At 47.0% G+C, this 17,500-nt stretch overlaps 6 protein-coding genes across 9 annotated transcripts in view; 4 read left to right on the plus strand and 2 right to left on the minus strand.

Annotated features, from left to right (window-relative positions):
* LOC125949417 (thioredoxin domain-containing protein 9) overlaps positions 1-7 on the minus strand; it is a 1,931-nt gene extending 1,924 nt beyond the window's left edge. Inside the window, exon 1 of the mRNA XM_049676409.1 lies at positions 1-7. This exon is cut by the window's left edge and continues 94 nt beyond it. The gene's annotated coding sequence lies outside the window, so the exon portion shown is untranslated.
* A 299-nt stretch (positions 8-306) lies between these two features.
* LOC125949309 (myb-like protein AA) lies at positions 307-9,130 on the plus strand. The gene is made up of 2 exons (XM_049676234.1): positions 307-734; positions 6,112-9,130. The coding sequence occupies exon 2, from the start codon at positions 6,112-6,114 to the stop codon at positions 7,810-7,812; it is 1,701 nt and encodes a 566-aa protein (XP_049532191.1). The 5' UTR covers positions 307-734; the 3' UTR covers positions 7,813-9,130.
* A 288-nt stretch (positions 9,131-9,418) lies between these two features.
* LOC125949427 (protein THEM6-like) lies at positions 9,419-10,472 on the plus strand. Of its 4 annotated transcripts, none has more exons than XM_049676429.1 (3): positions 9,419-9,587; positions 9,664-9,953; positions 10,032-10,472. In XM_049676429.1, exons 2-3 carry the CDS (start codon positions 9,815-9,817, stop codon positions 10,463-10,465), a joined length of 573 nt encoding a protein of 190 aa, XP_049532386.1. In that variant the 5' UTR covers positions 9,419-9,587; positions 9,664-9,814; the 3' UTR covers positions 10,466-10,472. The 4 variants fall into 4 exon arrangements, with proteins under 4 accessions (XP_049532386.1, XP_049532389.1, XP_049532390.1 ...); XM_049676432.1 differs by having other exon boundaries at positions 9,529-9,587; positions 9,717-9,953; XM_049676433.1 differs by lacking the exon at positions 9,419-9,587 and adding an exon at positions 9,628-9,645 and having other exon boundaries at positions 9,717-9,953.
* Positions 10,473-10,607: 135 nt separating this feature from the next.
* Positions 10,608-13,584, plus strand: LOC125949424 (protein THEM6). The gene is made up of 2 exons (XM_049676426.1): positions 10,608-10,747; positions 12,849-13,584. Exon 2 carries the CDS (start codon positions 12,852-12,854, stop codon positions 13,440-13,442), a length of 591 nt encoding a protein of 196 aa, XP_049532383.1. The 5' UTR covers positions 10,608-10,747; positions 12,849-12,851; the 3' UTR covers positions 13,443-13,584.
* LOC125949334 (nucleotide exchange factor Sil1) lies at positions 11,112-12,737 on the minus strand. The gene has a single exon (XM_049676297.1). The coding sequence runs from the start codon at positions 12,668-12,670 to the stop codon at positions 11,285-11,287; it is 1,386 nt and encodes a 461-aa protein (XP_049532254.1). The 5' UTR covers positions 12,671-12,737; the 3' UTR covers positions 11,112-11,284.
* Positions 13,585-15,503: 1,919 nt separating the features above from the next.
* Positions 15,504-16,546, plus strand: LOC125949394 (39S ribosomal protein L47, mitochondrial). Its single transcript, XM_049676378.1, has 3 exons — positions 15,504-15,658; positions 15,732-16,005; positions 16,081-16,546. The coding sequence occupies exons 1-3, from the start codon at positions 15,564-15,566 to the stop codon at positions 16,504-16,506; spliced, it is 795 nt and encodes a 264-aa protein (XP_049532335.1). The 5' UTR covers positions 15,504-15,563; the 3' UTR covers positions 16,507-16,546.
* Positions 16,547-17,500: the final 954 nt, after the last annotated feature.

The following is a 17,500-nucleotide window of genomic DNA, read 5'->3' on the forward strand; positions in this document are numbered from 1 at the left end:
GGCCAACCTCGATGGAAAATGTTTGCTTGATAATGGCGAACAAGCAAATTTACTACACGCGCTGACCGAACTTCGATATTTCACAAAGTGAACTAATCAATTTAATGACAAATATTACTGTACTCCGCCGAATTATAATGATTATAAATATCGAAAAAGCAAGTCGGAAACCCTGGACCAGAAAATAATTGAAATTACGAACTCAAGCGCGCTTTAGTTTTAACTCAGCTTCAACACGGCCAGCGTTTGACGATTAACAGTGATGATCGAAAAAATATGAGCATTTTACCCAACACTTCATCTTAAACCGCCGCGCCATCTTAAACCGTTCAGAAAAGGCCGCGCTTTCCGGAACCGTTTTTTGCTGTTTTTGTGGGTTTTGTGCCGTTTATCGTCCGTTTTTTCCAGGCCGGTCCTATCGCAAAAAGTGCTTCCGTGCAGCCAACTGCAAGCGAACGTGAAAAACCGTGAAAACAACGAGAAACAGCCAATTGCCAGCCGCAGCGGTGCCCTCGACGATCTGCGTGTTTTCGAGCAAAAGGGCTGCCGGAAAGATTCACGGCGTCCGTGAAAAGCGTTATCCTTGTTCCGTGTTATTTCGTGTTCTTGTGCGTGTCTCTTTACCGAAATCGTTGCATTTGAAGCGACAGCGCCAGCGGTAACGAAAAAATCGTCCGAGCCCTTCACCAAAGTTATCATCGCTCTCGGAACGCGGACTCCGCAGCAGGAAAAGGGTAAGCTTTCCGGGCAAACGAAACGGCCGCTGATTACCACACACCTATGCCTGGCGGGCGCGTTTCATTTTTCGTCGCCGTATGCCAGTGACGATTATTTATAGTTTATTTCCCGAACCCCGCCAACCTGCCCTAACATAAATACGAGTATCGCGGGGCCCCAGCGGCCACCCTCTACCACCCCTCACACGGAAAGGGCACGCACTACTATCTTGAGGCCGACAAAAATGGCGCACATCTTTTGCGGGAACCCGTTCCCTGCTGGCTAGCGCAGCTTCTCCAACGGAATTTTCTGTAAAGAAGGTGGCGACTCCTGAAACGGCATTGTATTTTTTTCTTTCATTTCTTCGCGTTTCCGTCTTTTCGCGAAGCAAACGAAATCCCTATGCGTATGTGTTTAATGTGTCTGGTCGTGTGTGTGTGCGAATCATATCGCGAAGGATGTCCCGCTCGTGGTGTGCGTATGCGCGCCGATGGGTTCTAGGTTCTGCTGCGTCCGGGTAGACGGTTCTATGCGAAGAACCGTAATTGATCTAGGAGCCAGCAAAAGAAAAAAGAACAAATTAACAACCGGAGCTTGTCTCCCAGGTAACGCCAGCTATGGGGGAATCAGCGGCTTTCAACAACCCGGTGCACACAAATAGTAACCATTTTTCTGTCGATTGAGAGTCGAGTTTAGCAGGTGCCGTTCGTGCGGGTCAAACTGCAACGGTATATATGAATGCGCCACCGGGAACGGTGAGGAAATGGAAAGCGGCCAAACAACTTTTCCTCCCATCGCGTGTGCGAGCGAAGACGCTGAACCTGATTTTATGCTGCGCTCAGTCTCCGCTGACCGGAATAAAACCTACAGAGAAAAGCACCATCCCACGGTCAACCACCGGAAAGCGAAGCACACCAGATTTGTGTGTATGTTTCTCCTTCTACCTCTCCCCGGTGCGCGGTCATGCGGCATTTCTGTTGCCAATTTTGTTTGTAAACATTTTTGCACAGCAAAATGTGCTACACTCCACACAGCGGAACTTCCCTGTTAAGATGTGGAATTTCAATGATATTACGATTGGAAAACGTTGCATTTTTAAAACTAGTGTGACATAGATGGCTCATAAATCCACCGGGGTGGTAGCACGTGCTTACGAATTAGCTCCCCACGCTAAAGACAAGATCCCCCCACACGACGCAAAGATCCATGCGAATCATTGGCGGTCGTCTTGAGAATTCGAGGCGGTTTGAGAACGACTAAGAAGATTCCTGTGGGCTGATTACACATCAAGAGTATCAGCTCCACCAACACTACTGTGCATTCTCTGTGGTGTTATCGCAAGACTTCTCAACGTCCATACCACCATTTCAGCGACCGCTAATACCGACATGGGATTTCACTTCTCGGCATTCGACAGAGTAAAAGTTTATTTATATCATCATCCACTACCATTAGCACCATCCGCGTCTGTCCGTCTTACAAACAGCAATCACGGATAGCGATCACTGTGACAAAAGCGTGGCGACGATCGCGCCCTTAACGGCAAGCTGTTCGTGACTTCGTCCATCGGAGACAATTGACCCACCAGCATTTTTGTTTTTACCAAGTCTTGCACCAACATAAGTCTTGCAATTGTCTCCCTCAATGATACTACGCCTGTTTGCTGTAAGCGTCATGAGATGCAGCAAAAGTTTGCAGAAGAGACACACCTTGAGGGGTGGTGCCCATATCAATGGCTTCGTCGAGGTCTTATTTAAAAATAACCCAACACCACCACCCATTCCCACTGATCTCTCTTATTCATCATCACACCCGCGTCTCAGCGATTTTCGAACAATCGAACAAAACAGAAAACTAGCGAACCGCGTCGGTCAGAATGGTACCAGAACACGTTCCACCTCTACGCGGGGGCCCTTTAATTCTCTGACGATTCCACCGTTTGCGGATCAACAGCCGGTTTGCCATTTTGCCGAAACGACAACACACCAAAAGAGCAGCTCGGGTTGCAACCGTACGATTGCTGCCGGTTGTGTGTGACTATCTATTCAGATACACGCATTTCAACCCTGTTTCAAGGTGTGTGGGGTCGGTCATGGTCACTTCTGGTAGGAAGAGGTGTGCTGTGTTTACTTCGCACGCACTTTTGGCACAATTGGGCACGGATAAATGTTTAAACAAACGAGCACAGTTTCTCATCTAACCACCCACAACCACATATGTCGGGGGTGTCGTTAACGGCATCGAAACGCACGTGATCACGAGGATCAAGAAAAGAAGTATGGAAGTTTCTTCGCAGGCGCGCGCGTGCCTCTTGTGTGGGATGCGCTTCTATCATACCACCGTTTTCGTTCTCTCATCAGGAAGGGACCAATCTGGGATTTGTTTATTTGTCTTAAGCATACTAGCGAGGTTTTATTGATCTTTTAGGAGCTAGCGAGTGGGCGGCTGGCGTTGCTTTGAGGGAGAAAATTTGTTTGCTTTCGATCAAGAGTGTGTAAAGATGCCACCGTCAACATTTACTCTTCGTTAATTGCTAACACTTTCCCGAAAAATAAGCCCCAATCTTTCATCTCCCTTACCGGTATTGTCATACAAATCAAATAACAATGCATAACGATTATCCATTGATCGTTAATTAAACTCTAGTGATTTTTTAGAATGATCGTTTATATTTATACTAGCTGCCCCGACAGACTTCGTACTGTCTTTGATCGGTCGTGGGTTTATCGTAAACAGGAACTTTAAAATTTTAGTAGATATAATTTTATCTATTCCATAATTTGGTAGTATTCGATTTATCAATGAACCAAATGAATAGCTAGGTCCGTTAGTGATGTTGGAAATAGAGATGCGACGTGCTTGTAAATATGAGCTGGAAAGTTAACATGATGTTTGAGTTTTAAGGCTTTGCCTTTCGGGCTAAATGACATCATTTGGAACAACGAATTATATTTTCCCAAGTATTTTTAAAAAAAGTTTGACTTTAGTATTCGGCTTGCACATAGCTCGTTAAGTTCAAATGCTGTGTATTTAACGGCATTACAATACGACACACTTGATCCATTTTTCCCCGGTATTCAGCTTACGATGATTTAAATAGTCACATGATAGATCATAACTAAAAGCACCGCACTTCAAATTATCTCAAACGTCGATCGATCAGATCGAGGGTCTTTCTTTTCTCTCGGGTATTCTCGGTGATCATTCCAATCGCAAGTTGTTCTTGATAGATAGGATATGTTGGTATTGCTTTCTATTACTATTCGGTTACTGCTGCTTTATATGTTTGTGCATGCAATTCCGATCGTTTACCATTCATAATCCGATACGTTGAAAATTGTCAATGATAAGAGGCACGTAAATCAATAGTCGAAAATTAATATAATTCTTGATCAATTCAAATATTTCGCAACTGAATAAGTTTTTGTTATTGTTTCATGTAAATTGATTTGTGAAAATTAAAGCAACTTCTTAATTAACTCATGACTTAACAAAACTTAAGAAATTGTTAAGAAAATTTAAACCAACAATAGGCATACCAATAAAAAATGGTAACGATTTGCAGCATTGCCGGTCCCATGGTTATCATTCCACCCTAGCCGGGCTCCCTCTCTCTCTCTCTCTCTCTCTCTCTCTCTCTCTCTCTCTCTCTCTCTTCTCTCTCTCTCTCTCTCTCTCTCTCTCTCTCTCGTTCTTTTCCTTAACATTTGGTCTATTGGTCTCATTTTTAAAATTATTATTCATGAATTAAACGCAACTATCTAACCTTACCACCCCTCACTCTGCTCTGCAAGATGTACGGAATGGAGGGTGGTGATGGTGGATAGGTGAAAGAAGCAAGTAAAAGAGTATTAAGTGAATCCAATCGATTTAGAGACCATCAAAACCTAGGAAACGATACCCATATTGCCCTAGGACGTATTTTAAGGATTGGGGTTGTATGGAAGCTCCCCTTTCCCCTCATCCGATGTAGACCAAATTTTGTCCCATAGTTTCTCAGATGACCATCAACAATTGTGCAAGTTTTAATGGTATTCGGTTCATAACTCGTGGAGTAATGAATGTTTTTAACAATCAAGTGTTAGGGAAGGGCATGAAGGAAGGTAGCGGGGGGTTTCTAACCATGCCTATAGCACTCACCGGCCCCAAAAACTCCCACATACCAAATTTGGAGTCAATCGGTTCAGTAGTTTCGGAGTCTATACCGGACATCCGGACAGACACATTCATTTTTATATATATAGATTATCCTTTTATATCTTCATGCGCAAAACACAATTGCAAGAATAAAACGCATAGTATGCAAACAAAACCAAAGAGGACCTTATTATTAGAACATATCTCGATGATTTAACTGTTTCGTAAACTGTTTCATTTATTCCCTCTTTCGCCATTGATGACTTGCACATTGTGACTGCATTCCGATTGCTTGCCACCACCACAAGCAGCCTACTGCTCTGGTGAAAATGCAAATGCGACTCAACCAAGAACCACAATCTACTCTACCTACTCTGTAGTAGGCTAGAACGACCGGCTCTTGTGCGAAAGGGTGTAGCCATCGACATTCATACGCAAGGGGAATCTGATGCAAGCGTTGTTTGTCAATCTTCAGGTCGATGGCTAATCGCAGTGTTCCGAATTCCTACAATCATTCCTGCCACATTCACCTCTGCCACCCCGCTCCCCCCACAAACCCCTCCCAATTACACCACACGATTCGTACTGAATGCGATTGAAGATACTGTGGAGATAAACAAAGTAAACCCCTCCGATCGCGATCCGGATTGATAGAAGCATAATGGGTTCTGGGTCATCGAGAGCATTGTTTGGTGGGTTGTGTGAGGTGGGGTATCGAGACAACGATTGTCAAACCGAATCGAAATTAATGCCGTGCGTTGTTTTGCGCCATGTAGCGGGACAACATCGTCATCCGCCGTTCTATGCTGCCGCACACACCACCATCACCTCAATTTATTCGAGCGTGCATACATACCGGTGGAACAGCGTGTGTTCCGCGGTCCGCGCCGTATCAAATGTTGTGGGTGCGCTGGGGCAAGAAACAAGGGGGTGTTGCGCGTATCTCCCCTCGCTTTGGTGTAGTGGTTGCCGATGGGTCTTGGTGTTCGTAGTGAGAATCATTAAAAGCCGGGCGAGACTTGATCACGTATCTCCTCCTCCATCTCACACACGCTCACTCTATCTCAGCGGTACTAGTATTAGTAGTAGTGGTTGGTAGTCGCCGATCCATGGCACCCCTCCGAGTTGTCAGCTTGTCTCTCTCGAGAGAGAGAGACTTACTGGCTGGCCACACGCAACATCACTCATCTAGGCAAGCTCTGCGCGATTGGATTCATTACAAACTGGTTCTCTTTTTCGTTCCATTTCCTTCGCTAGATGTCGCTGCATGTGTCGAATCAGTCGACCGGACGCCGGTCGACACAGGTGTATCCGAGCGGATTCGGGGCCCCTCCCGGGGCTAGCTCTACCACCGGTGGCGCGAGCGCCAACAACAGCACACCAACCAACGGATCGGGAGGCGGTGGTGGACGCTCATCGAAGGGTGGTTCCGGTGGCAAGCAATCGATGATTCCCGTGCTCACTACAACGCCGGTTGCTAGCAGCAACGAAACTGCTACCGTAGGCGCTAATATCACGACGTCGCATTTACCTCAGTGGGAAAAGCTGCAGCAGCAATACCAGCAAGACCATCAGCAGCAGCTCATTTTGGCCAAACAGCAGCAACAGCAGCAACAGCAGCAGCAGCAGCAACAGCAGCAGCAGCAGCAGCAGCAATCTGCGACAGCACAGCAAGGTGGTCCAGTTGCTAAGGAAACGAAAAAGCAAGCTAACACTAATGGTAGCAGCAACAACGGTACAAGCAATGGTTCTGCCGATAAGGGGGTGGCTGCTAGCACCGGCGGTGCTGCTACCCAGCCAGTGGTTTCCGAAACCGTTCCGAAAGTTCGTGACAGTCCCCGTTCCAGTGGTCGCTCGGTAACACCTCAGCAACAGCAGAAGCAACAGGTGGCGACAGAGCAGGCCACTGTTGCTGGCACTCCGCCAAAAACACCGGAAAAGCAAAAGCAGCCTCCATCATCGGGTAACAATAGTGGCAGCAAGCAGCAGCAACAGGTCCTGCAGCAGCAGCAGCAGCAGCAGCAGCAGCAATTGAAACAGCAGCGAGATGAGATTAAGGCGGCCGCTGTTGCGTCGGGGGCGTCACTGTTGGCCGAGAAACCACCCCACGGCCTCGGTGTAGATGGTGATGAGATGGAATCGTTGCTGCTGGAACCATGGGACAATGAGGAAGATCAAGACGATGACAAATGTCTCATTCATTATGTGGAGGCACCGCCTGGCCCTGCTAATCCTTCCAAGCCGGGAACAGTGAGCGATGCATCACCGAAAGAGGCTGTCGGAGGTGCCGCAATCGATGAACCGTTGATCAGTCGTCCTTTGCGTTCGATCTCGGGTCGTCGATCAACGCGCCCGATCGCCAACATCATGCTGACGCACCGCCGTTCGAACGAACTGAACGACTCCGTTTCGAGCATGAACGTCACGGTCGGATCGGACATTCACAACGACAGTCTACGCACACCACTGTCTGCTTCTCGCAAGCGCAAGGATCTGAGTCCGCAGTCGGTTACAGCAGGCGGTGACGCTGCCGGCGGCGAGGGCCTCGAAAGTCCCAAGCGGGCTCGTTTGGATTTTAGCGGATTCCTCGACATGGTCTCGACCCCTGTCACGATGCTCAAGAATCGGCTGTCACGTGTGCGACTGCACACAACGAGCACTCCGGGATCGCTAGGAGATACTGAGCAACCGTTGGCCACCGCGCTCGAAGAGGAATCGAGCGCCGCTGTACCGATTACGACTGCGACGGTGGCTGATGATGAGCCAGCCGCCAATGACAGTAATAAGTCGTCGATGCAGGTCGATGCGGTCGAGGAGCAACTGGCAGACGATAAAAAGGGCGAGAAGAAGGTTGTTGCGGGTGTCGGGGAAAACTCCGATGTCGTGATCGAAGAAGGAGAAGAGGTGCAGGTTAAGGATGTCACGGACAAGCAGAAACAATGGTGTAGTATTATGTAAGGACACCATCGCTTTAGACCGGGCCTGCATTACCCGCACAACTAGTAAGGTCAAAGGGCAAGCGCTCTTCTCAACATCATCCTACTACAGCTGTGTTGATGATGAACATTTGGCATGTTAGACGAGCGCAACAGAGGTTCTGTTGTGCACGAGCTTTCTTTGGTTCTGTTTCGTGTAGTTTATGTCTTGTTTCGGTTAGTTTTTCCAGAAGCTAGCCTCTGGTATTTCGAATACAACCCACAAAGACACGCAGTTGTCCCAGCTGTCTTTTAGCCAGTTACCCGTTCTAGTGAAGGGGTATCTTCAGTTTTGTTAGCGTTAGTCTCTAGTATCGCTCGTCGAAAGGCGCGGAACAGTCCGCTACGACCCGTATACTATTCTTTTAAACTGTTCTTATCCCTTCTGTTCGATTCAGCTTCCGCTTTTTAGTTATCTCTCTCTCACTCACTTCCAAGCGTACTCCGACATATCTAGTTTCTGCGAGCGTTAGATAAGCCTTCTAATGTCGATCTGATATTGGATATAGTATTGAGAAAAGGGACGTTTTAATAGATGTCGAGGCGAAGAGGTTAACCCCAAGCGGGATTTATATGATGGGAGGGACAGTGAGAGCAAGGAAAAGCGTTTTGTTGAAATATGGCATTATGAAATGAAATGAAAGACAGGAAAACAAAAATGCTTATATTCGAAAGGACACCTATGGATAGAATAGCATAACGACAACAAATAATCTCCGATCAATCGCACAGAATGTGAACATGTGTAAAATGTGCGCGGCCCACCCACTAACCCGTTTTAGCTCGCGTCTTGTAAGGCAGCAAATTTTATTTTGAATATCGAGTGATGGAAAACAGAAGATGGGGATAGCATTAACTGTAGAAAGCCGCGCTAGCACCACCACCACCCTCACACAGAAAACAGATTATCATTACATGAGTAAGCAGTAAACATATTGGTACAACATAGTTCATGAAGAGCACGCAAAGAGCTAGAAGACAGAGAAGAATCTGAAGGAAAAATGGAAATTGGCATTGGCGAGGTAACAAATCTGTTATCAGCGTCAAATCAAATTGAGCAGCATCGGTGGGAAGGAAGGAGATAAAGATACCCTCAGGGTCGACCGATTAATTGTTCTTCCACTGATCGCCAAATGTCAGGCCAGAAGTAGAAGAAACGAAGCTCAATTTTTTGATTGTTCAAGAATCGGGAAGAACTCAAAACGAATTACAGAGCCACTCATTGTCGTCTTCGTCGTAAAGAATGTGTTTCTTGCAATCATTTATACAAATACTTTAATAGAAATAAAATACAAGTACCCAAAAAAATGTGATATAAGCTGTGTGCTTCCTTTTGCTGCTCAGAGACAGTACTTCGCGGTAAAAGTGGTGGAAAAGAAAGAATCAAAGGGGCTGTTTAGTTGGGTCTGAAACAAATCGGTAAGCACAGTAACCAGAGTGGAATGAAAGCAAAGTGTTCCTCCTTCTACAAACCCACTGAAAAAATCACACAAAACGGTAGACGGAAACAATTTCCACGGCTGTTCAGCAAGCTTTTTCGACCAGCATGATTCATCCCAGTAACGGTTTTCGGGTTTATGAGCGAATCACCCGTTTATTATCTAATCGCCGTACAGCGCAATATCGCGCGATAGTGCGCGTATGCGTACCACGCGTACTTCCAACCTTTGCACCATCGTATGGGCTGAGTAAACAGGTTTCGCCGGTTCGCTCTTCTGTGGATACAATTGTTCAATTCCCAGTTTAGTGTCCTGACCAGTAAGTATCAATCTTCACGCAGGTGAAAGGCAAGTGCAGTTTCGGTGGTTGTTACTCGGTACCTTTTCGGAATCAGGTCATCATGCGCATGTGCTGCGAGTTCTGACAGTCAATCCGCGTGTGTTCCAGCATGCGTTTAGCATAAACATCGCAGTAGTCATCAACAGCAGTGGGAACTTTTCGGTTGGCGCCTCCTTCGATTTCAACATCCTCAGCAACGAACCAACATGTGGTGCTTCATGGCTCTGGTCGCCCTGTTGTACGCGGCGTGCGATGTGAATTACTTCATACGCGTGCTGTTCACCATCCTACACGCGGTGCTAATACCATACAAGATCAAGGTCACCGATAAGCATACAATCTACGGTAAGAACCTCGGATACCATGGTGTACGTTTCATTCTTCGTCTGGATGCCTGGTATAACGGTCGTTTCACTATTGCAGGCTTCTGTACCACGCAGGATGTGGACTTCCTGCTGAATCACATGAACAATGCTCGCTATCTGCGTGAGCTCGACTTCTGCCGGTTCTACTGGTACGCCCGGACCCGGTTTTGGCCACTGTCGAACGCGAAAAATCTGCTGCAGGGCGAGTGTATGGTGCGATACCGGCGCATGCTGCCCATCTTCCGACCGTACAAGGTGGAAACGCAGATGGTGTGGTGGGACGATAAGTCGATCTACTTCGAGCACCGCTTCATCACACTGCACGATGGTTTCATCCGGACGATCGCCTATTCCCGCCAGCGCTCCATCGGAACACCGCTGCTGGATTACATCCGTCAGTTCCCCGAGTGTCACCAGCGGCCCGAGCAACCTCCGGTGCTGAAGGGGTGGATCGCGGCCAACGAGGCGAGCAGCGAAATGCTACGCAAGTAAAAGACGCTCGATCAGCTCGTTTGTGTGTGCGTGTGTGAGCCAGGTATCTTCGATGCGAGAGAAAGCGCACACCTTGCGATCGTAGTTTCGTGGCACAACACGATCGCCGTGCGTTTCAATCGTTGTCTATAGGGCTCAGCCCGAAGAAGGTCACTGCCACGGTGAGGTAGAGAAGGTATCCTATTAAGGGTGTAATTCTTTACTCGAGACGACGAGCACCAGGTAGCAACCGCTGGACATTACTTAAACTGTGTTTGCACTGACTGGACGTATTTCTATTCCGTAAGTAACCCGATGTAACCCCGTGCACGTTGCGATGGTAATGAGTTTTGGCCAAGGTGCTTCCATTCGTCGGAACCTTTGGACCATCGAGAGAGTGTGTAGTGGAAAGTTAAATGTGTTTCCTGCGTGGCATCAAATGTGAATTAGGAAATTCGGGTTTCAAAATAAACCAATTGCTACGGGTGTCGTGAAAATCTTCAGTATTGTCGGTTGTAAAAACAATTACATTGCGTTGCTGTGTTGTGTGACGTAAAGGACCGGTTTGGTAATGATTCAGTTGTTCATGAGGACCCAGGTGGCGCCTCACTTCGTGCCGTCTGAGTATCTTTTTGAAACTTTTTTTTATTGATTAAATTTGCTATTCACCTTGTGGGTTGTTTCGGAATATGAAAATAGTATCGATACAACAAACTCAATCCTTTTGGTGTAATCGTAGTGTATTGATCAGATACTCCATCTCGAATGAGGTTCACAATGAGCTAAACGTACGTTTAACAATTCTTTTCCCAAAGAACTGCCTCTAAACCTAATGTGGTATCACAGTTCATCCTTGGGCTTGCCGTTGCCGTACAGCTCCCGGAGAAAGTCATCGATGTTGAGCTGAATTTCGGTCCGATACTCCACCAGGTCCGGATCGTCCGATATCCGATTGTCGAGATTGTTACGCAGCACTAGCAGCGTATGCCGAAAGAGGGCACATTTGGACCACAGTGGCTGGCAAAGGGGGGTCCGGCATGATCGTAACGCCCGTACCGTTTCGTCTGCAAGATGTTCATCCGCCACTAGAGCTGCACGATGCGCTTGGAAAAACTGACCGGCATGCTTACAGAACTCTGTTTTCTCCAAACCCTCGGTTAGCCGAGTGGAACGGTACTGTTCGACCGTTACGGCGTCAACCGGCTCGGAAGAGCTGCCTCTTTCGGTCGTTACGCTTAGATAATCTTCCACGACATCCGCAACCAGCTGCAACGCTTTCACCTTAACCTTCAGCTCGACCACCGGTTTCGTCCAGATGCCGTATAGTAGGCTATACCCGTGCGGTGTTAGTAGTTGCTTTTGGGCGAACGGGAACTTTCGTACCAAGCTACCGAAAGCGTACACGGCCGCCGATATCTCTTCCGATGCTGTGGCACGCCCTAGTGCGCCCAGTAGTTTAGCACTGGCGTCCCGTTCAAACAGGGATACCTTTGCTTTGGGATTGTTCTGTGCTAATGTACCGAGTAGCGTGAGGGCCTGTACGCGTATCCGTTGCTGCTGCTCTCCGGTTCGATTTAAGCTGGGCCATATGATCTGCTCCACGCCACCACGATCGATGAATTCAAGCGCATTGTCGATCTGGTGCGCTAGGTAGCGAAGATCCTCGAACAGCCCATCCAGCTCCTGATCGTTTGAAAGGCTTTTGGGAAAACGTCCCAAAAGGGCGCCCATGATTTCACTGTCCGTTTGCAGCTCCACGTTCGCGTCCTTCAGTTCTTGTTTAATCTCCGAATAACTTTTGTAGCGTCCACTAACGGTAGCATCTTCTGGTTTGTAGTCGTTGCCTGGGATGTCTCGAAGAGCCTCCTTGATGGCCTCTAGTTTCATGCCGCCCAATGATCCCGCTGGTGGTTGCCGGCTGCCGTGGTCTTCCACTTCCTGGCCAGGAACGAGCGAAAGAGACGATTCCGTACTTTCTTGTGTTCCATCTGTTGTCCGAGTTTCAGTTGCGCTTTCGTCAACCAACAGTTTAGCCTCCTTCTTGCCGGTGGAAAGATTGATCCTGACGTGCAATCCTTGCGGAATGCCTTGACCTTCTGCGATTTCTTGCCATTCGTTGGTGGCAACAAATTTGGATTTCTCCGTACTGTCGTTCGGTGTCGCTGCGTTCACGATAACCAGCACCGCGAGGAAGTGAAGCACGTAAATGGGCTTCATTTTTGGCATCGTTTTTAGAAGTTATACACTATTTTATAACTAAAATTTGGCTAATCTCGTTGAAGAATCCTCCGTTGAAGAAATCCTTTTAAAAAACACGTCACAAAAACAAATGTTGACAACCGGTGGATCTGCTGCATGGGTGGTTTGAATTAAAATTTTGAATTTTCTCTGCTTGCGGTTTTAGATCATGTTTTCCTGTGTGCTGTTGGTGGGCCTGCTGGTTCTCTACATAATATGGGACGTGAACTACTTTCTGCGATGCGTCGTTACGCTCGGATATGGCATGCTGTTCCAGCGTAAGCGGAAGGTAACCGAGGAAACGTCGATCTACAGCCTGTGCACGACGCAGGATGTGGATATCTTCATACGCCACATGAACAACGCACGCTATCTTCGTGAGCTGGACTTTGCTCGTTTCCACTTTTACGGGCTAACCGGCATCTACGGAAAAATCAAAGCCAAGCGGGGCGGCGCAGTGCAGGGAGCGTCCAGTGTGCGTTACAGACGCACGATCCCCATTTTCAACGCTTACAAAATCACGACCCGGCTCGTGTGGTGGGACGAGAAGGCCATCTACCTGGAGCAGCAATTCATTACGCTGAGCGATGGATTTGTGCGGGCCGTGGCCATGTCCAAGCAGTGCATCACCAACGTGAACGTGATCGAGCTGATGAAGGAGTTCCCCGGTGCCGAGCAGCGTCCGGAGAAGCCGGCAGAGCTACAACTTTGGCTTGATTCGATCGAGACGTCCAGCCAGAAGCTGCGCAAGGATAAATAGACTTAGGCGAGGGGAAAGGGTTGATATTCTTCGTTTATATGAAGGGCATTAAAAGGGTATTACTCAGGGTGGATGTTAGGCTCCAGTTAAAAACCACGTTCGTTTGGGTAACGTCGGCGATCAAATAAAATACTTTCTATACACCGTGTCGGTTTCGCAATGAATTAATTATTTATTCGCAGTGCTCTCCGATTCCACAAGATTAAAGACTCATTTTTGAAACAAATAAAACCGAATTTCTTGAAACGAATAGCCGTGGCCACACGGGGCGAAAACTCTAGCGCAAACGAAAAAATTAATAGCCGTGGCCACACGGAGCGAAAATTTGCGCGCAAATTTACAAATTAATGCCAAATCGTTTACGCTTCGATATGTTTACGTGGCAGGGTTGAGGAAATTAAAATCGTTTTGTGGAAGAAAAGGATTGAACACACTAGCAATGATCACTATCTATCAATGTAAACCACAAATAGAACATATTGCGAGCCCTTCCGTTTGCAAACAGCTTTTACTCTAGGTTTTACGCTCCACGGACCTATAATCGTTTGACAGCATGTAAACGGCAAGCGTAAATGTTTTGGCATTAGCCGTGGCCACACGGAGCGAAAATTTGCGCGCAAATTTACAAATTAATGCCAAATCGTTTACGCTTCGATATGTTTACGTGGCCGGTTTGAGGAAATTAAAATCGTTTTGTGGAAGAAAAGGATTGAACACACTAGCAATGATCACTATCTATCAATGTAAACCACAAATAGAACATATTGCGAGCCCTTCCGTTTGCAAACAGCTTTTACTCTAGGTTTTACGCTCCACGGACCTATAATCGTTTGACAGCATGTAAACGGCAAGCGTAAATGTTTTGGCATTAATTTTTTCGTTTGCGCTAGAGTTTTCGCCCCGTGTGGCCACGGCTATTAATTTTTTCGTTTGCGCTAGAGTTTTCGCCCCGTGTGGCCACGGCTAATGCCAAAACTTTTGCGCTTCGATATGTTTACATGGCCGGGTTGAGGAAATTAAAATCGTTTTTTTGAAGAAAAGGATTGAATACACTAGCAATGATCACTCACTGTCGATGTAAACCACAAAAAGAACATATTGTGAGCCCTACCGTTTGCAAAAAGCTTTTACGCTAGGTTTTACGCTCCACGGACCAATAATCGTTTAGCCGTGGCCACACGGGGCGAAAACTCTAGCGCAAACGAAAAAATTAATAGCCGTGGCCACACGGGGCGAAAACTCTAGCGCAAACGAAAAAATTAATGCCAAAACATTTACGCTTGCCGTTTACATGCTGTCAAACGATTATAGGTCCGTGGAGCGTAAAACCTAGAGTAAAAGCTGTTTGCAAACGGAAGGGCTCGCAATATGTTCTATTTGTGGTTTACATTGATAGATAGTGATCATTGCTAGTGTGTTCAATCCTTTTCTTCCACAAAACGATTTTAATTTCCTCAACCCGGCCACGTAAACATATCGAAGCGTAAACGATTTGGCATTAGCCGTGGCCACACGGAGCGAAAATTTGCGCGCAAATTTGCACATTAATGCCAAAATGTTTTCGCTTCGATATGTTTACATGGCCGGGTTGAGGAAATTAAAATCGTTTTTTTGAAGAAAAGGATTGAATACACTAGCAATGATCACTCACTGTCGATGTAAACCACAAAAAGAACAAATTGTGAGCCCTACCGTTTGCAAAAAGCTTTTACGCTAGGTTTTACGCTCCACGGACCAATAATCGTTTGACAGCATGTAAACGGCAAGCGTAAACGTTTTGGCATTAATTTTTTCGTTTGCGCTAGAGTTTTCGCCCCGTGTGGCCACGGCTAATAATTTGTAAATTTGCGCGCAAATTTTCGCTCCGTGTGGCCACGGCTTTTGACAGCATGTAAACGGCAAGCGTAAACGTTTTGGCATTAATTTTTTCGTTTGCGCTAGAGTTTTCGCCCCGTGTGGCCACGGCTAATGGGAACGCGATTTGCTAACCTGATGAAGCAACCCTGCTAATTGACGCAACCCTGTAGTTCGTAAACATTGCATTTTAGATCGATTCCCCGGGGCAGTTTAGATCAGTTTCGCCGACTAGGAACACACATTTTCCAAGTTTTGCCGGAAAATATGAACATTTTCAAACAAATCCTGCCATTTTCACAGCATCTGGCGCGGTGCGTTACGGGTTCCAGCTCACAGCGCATCTCCTCCGCCTTGCACAGGTATGCACCTTCAAGGATTACATAAAAGGAACCACACATCACACAGACTGAATCGGATGTTTCTGATTTATAGATTCACTGGCGCATCGATACCGGGGGCGCGCGCGATAGGAACCACCAGCGTACGGCGTGATTTATCCGAATTTTTCGACGATAAGAAAAACTGGGGCGAGCAAGAAATTAAACACGGGCGCGGCTGGACGAAGGATGACATGCGAATCAAATCCAATGCCGACCTGCACAAGTTGTGGTTCGTGCTGCTCAAAGAGCGAAACATGCTGCTAACGATGGAGCACGAGTGCAAGGAAAAGATGGAACTATTTCCCAGTCCGGAGCGTCTGGATAAGGTATGGTAGCCGGCATTGATTACTGTGTGACATGCACCTTTATTATTCCATGGTTTACCTCGATGTGATTTGCAGGTGAGAGAATCGATGGAGAATCTGGAAGCCGTCATCCGGGAGCGCAACCGGGCGTACTTCGAACTAGAAACGGGTGAAACTGGTGAACGACCGGGACGGCTCGTGACGAATCAGCTCGGTACTCGGTTTTATTACCGCGCCTTCGAGCACGTTATTCCCAAGTTTGCCAACAGCAGGTGGAATGAGCGGCATCGCTTTTCGGGTGGAGGTTATGCCGTCTGGAAGTTCCAACGGTTGTACCGCGAGCGGCTATACAACGAGAAGCGCAAGATACGCAATCGCGAACGCAACGAGGTGGTCCATTTGCTCCGACGGTTCCCCAACATTGACCGCGAAACGCTTGCCCAACGGTTCCCAAGCGTGGACGTGGAGAAACTGTACAAATTGGACAAAATTCGTGGCAACCAGTCCGTTAAAGATTCGTGAATAGAACAGCAGCGGACGCTAAAGCAATATATAGCAACATACATAAACTGAAATAACGCTCGTGGTACTATGTTTCTCGTTATTATGGTTCCGAATAATTCGGTTGTTCAACGGAAGGTTCGTAGATTTTTCTTTTTATTTGTTATGCTTCTGTTACCTTCTTCACTCGTCCTTCCGTCTTCTGAAGTCAATAAGAAAGTTTGTCTCTGCCTGTAGGTATATGCGCTCATATGGTAGCACTTACTTTTACGGTTTAATATTTGTGTGGCTTAATAATGCTGCATGTATGTTTCTCGTAAGCAAAACTAACAATCTTCTTTGCCGATATTATATGTCCCAGCAACTGCACCACAACGAATTCCACGTTCGCTTTATGCTCTCTTCTACTGCCCTTTGCTTTCCTGTTTACCTATTGTCCGCCCCTTTGAGGACCCCCTGAAGTTTGGCTGAGCTGGAAACGGACGAGCAGCGGCTCTTATGCTGCATGGTTGTTCCTGGTCTAGTAGTCTGCCTCATACTCATGAAGACAAGGAACATAAGCAGATACATGCCAATAGCATCCTTCCGTCCAAGACCGCAGTTCTACCGGGAAAATGTGTAAGCGGCTGCCTTTCGCTATCGAAAATTCTCTACCATAGTTTCACCCTCATTTGCAGAGCCCTTATTTGTTCGTTCGCAGTCATTCAGAGATCGTGCCAAGACAGCTAAGTAGTAATCTCTATCACCAAACTGCATCCTAGGCACTGCCTTTTTACAATAGCGTTCAACGCCTTTTTACATTCGCTTCACACAAACCATACCCAGGAATCGTTCCATATCTTACCGTCTTCTCTCCGGAAAACTATTTCTCTAATTCGCGGTGCTGTTGTTTGACCCTTTTGTTCGCACTGCAGTCGCTCCCATGGCTTACCTGGTTTCAACTTTTTCCCATTCTAATATCTTTACATTAACTGTTCGATAAGAAACGATTACGTAGTGATCGTCGGGTTTGAGT

This window comes from Anopheles darlingi, chromosome 2 (genome assembly GCF_943734745.1).
Source record: "Anopheles darlingi chromosome 2, idAnoDarlMG_H_01, whole genome shotgun sequence".
Classification (NCBI taxonomy): Eukaryota; Metazoa; Arthropoda; class Insecta; order Diptera; family Culicidae; genus Anopheles; species Anopheles darlingi.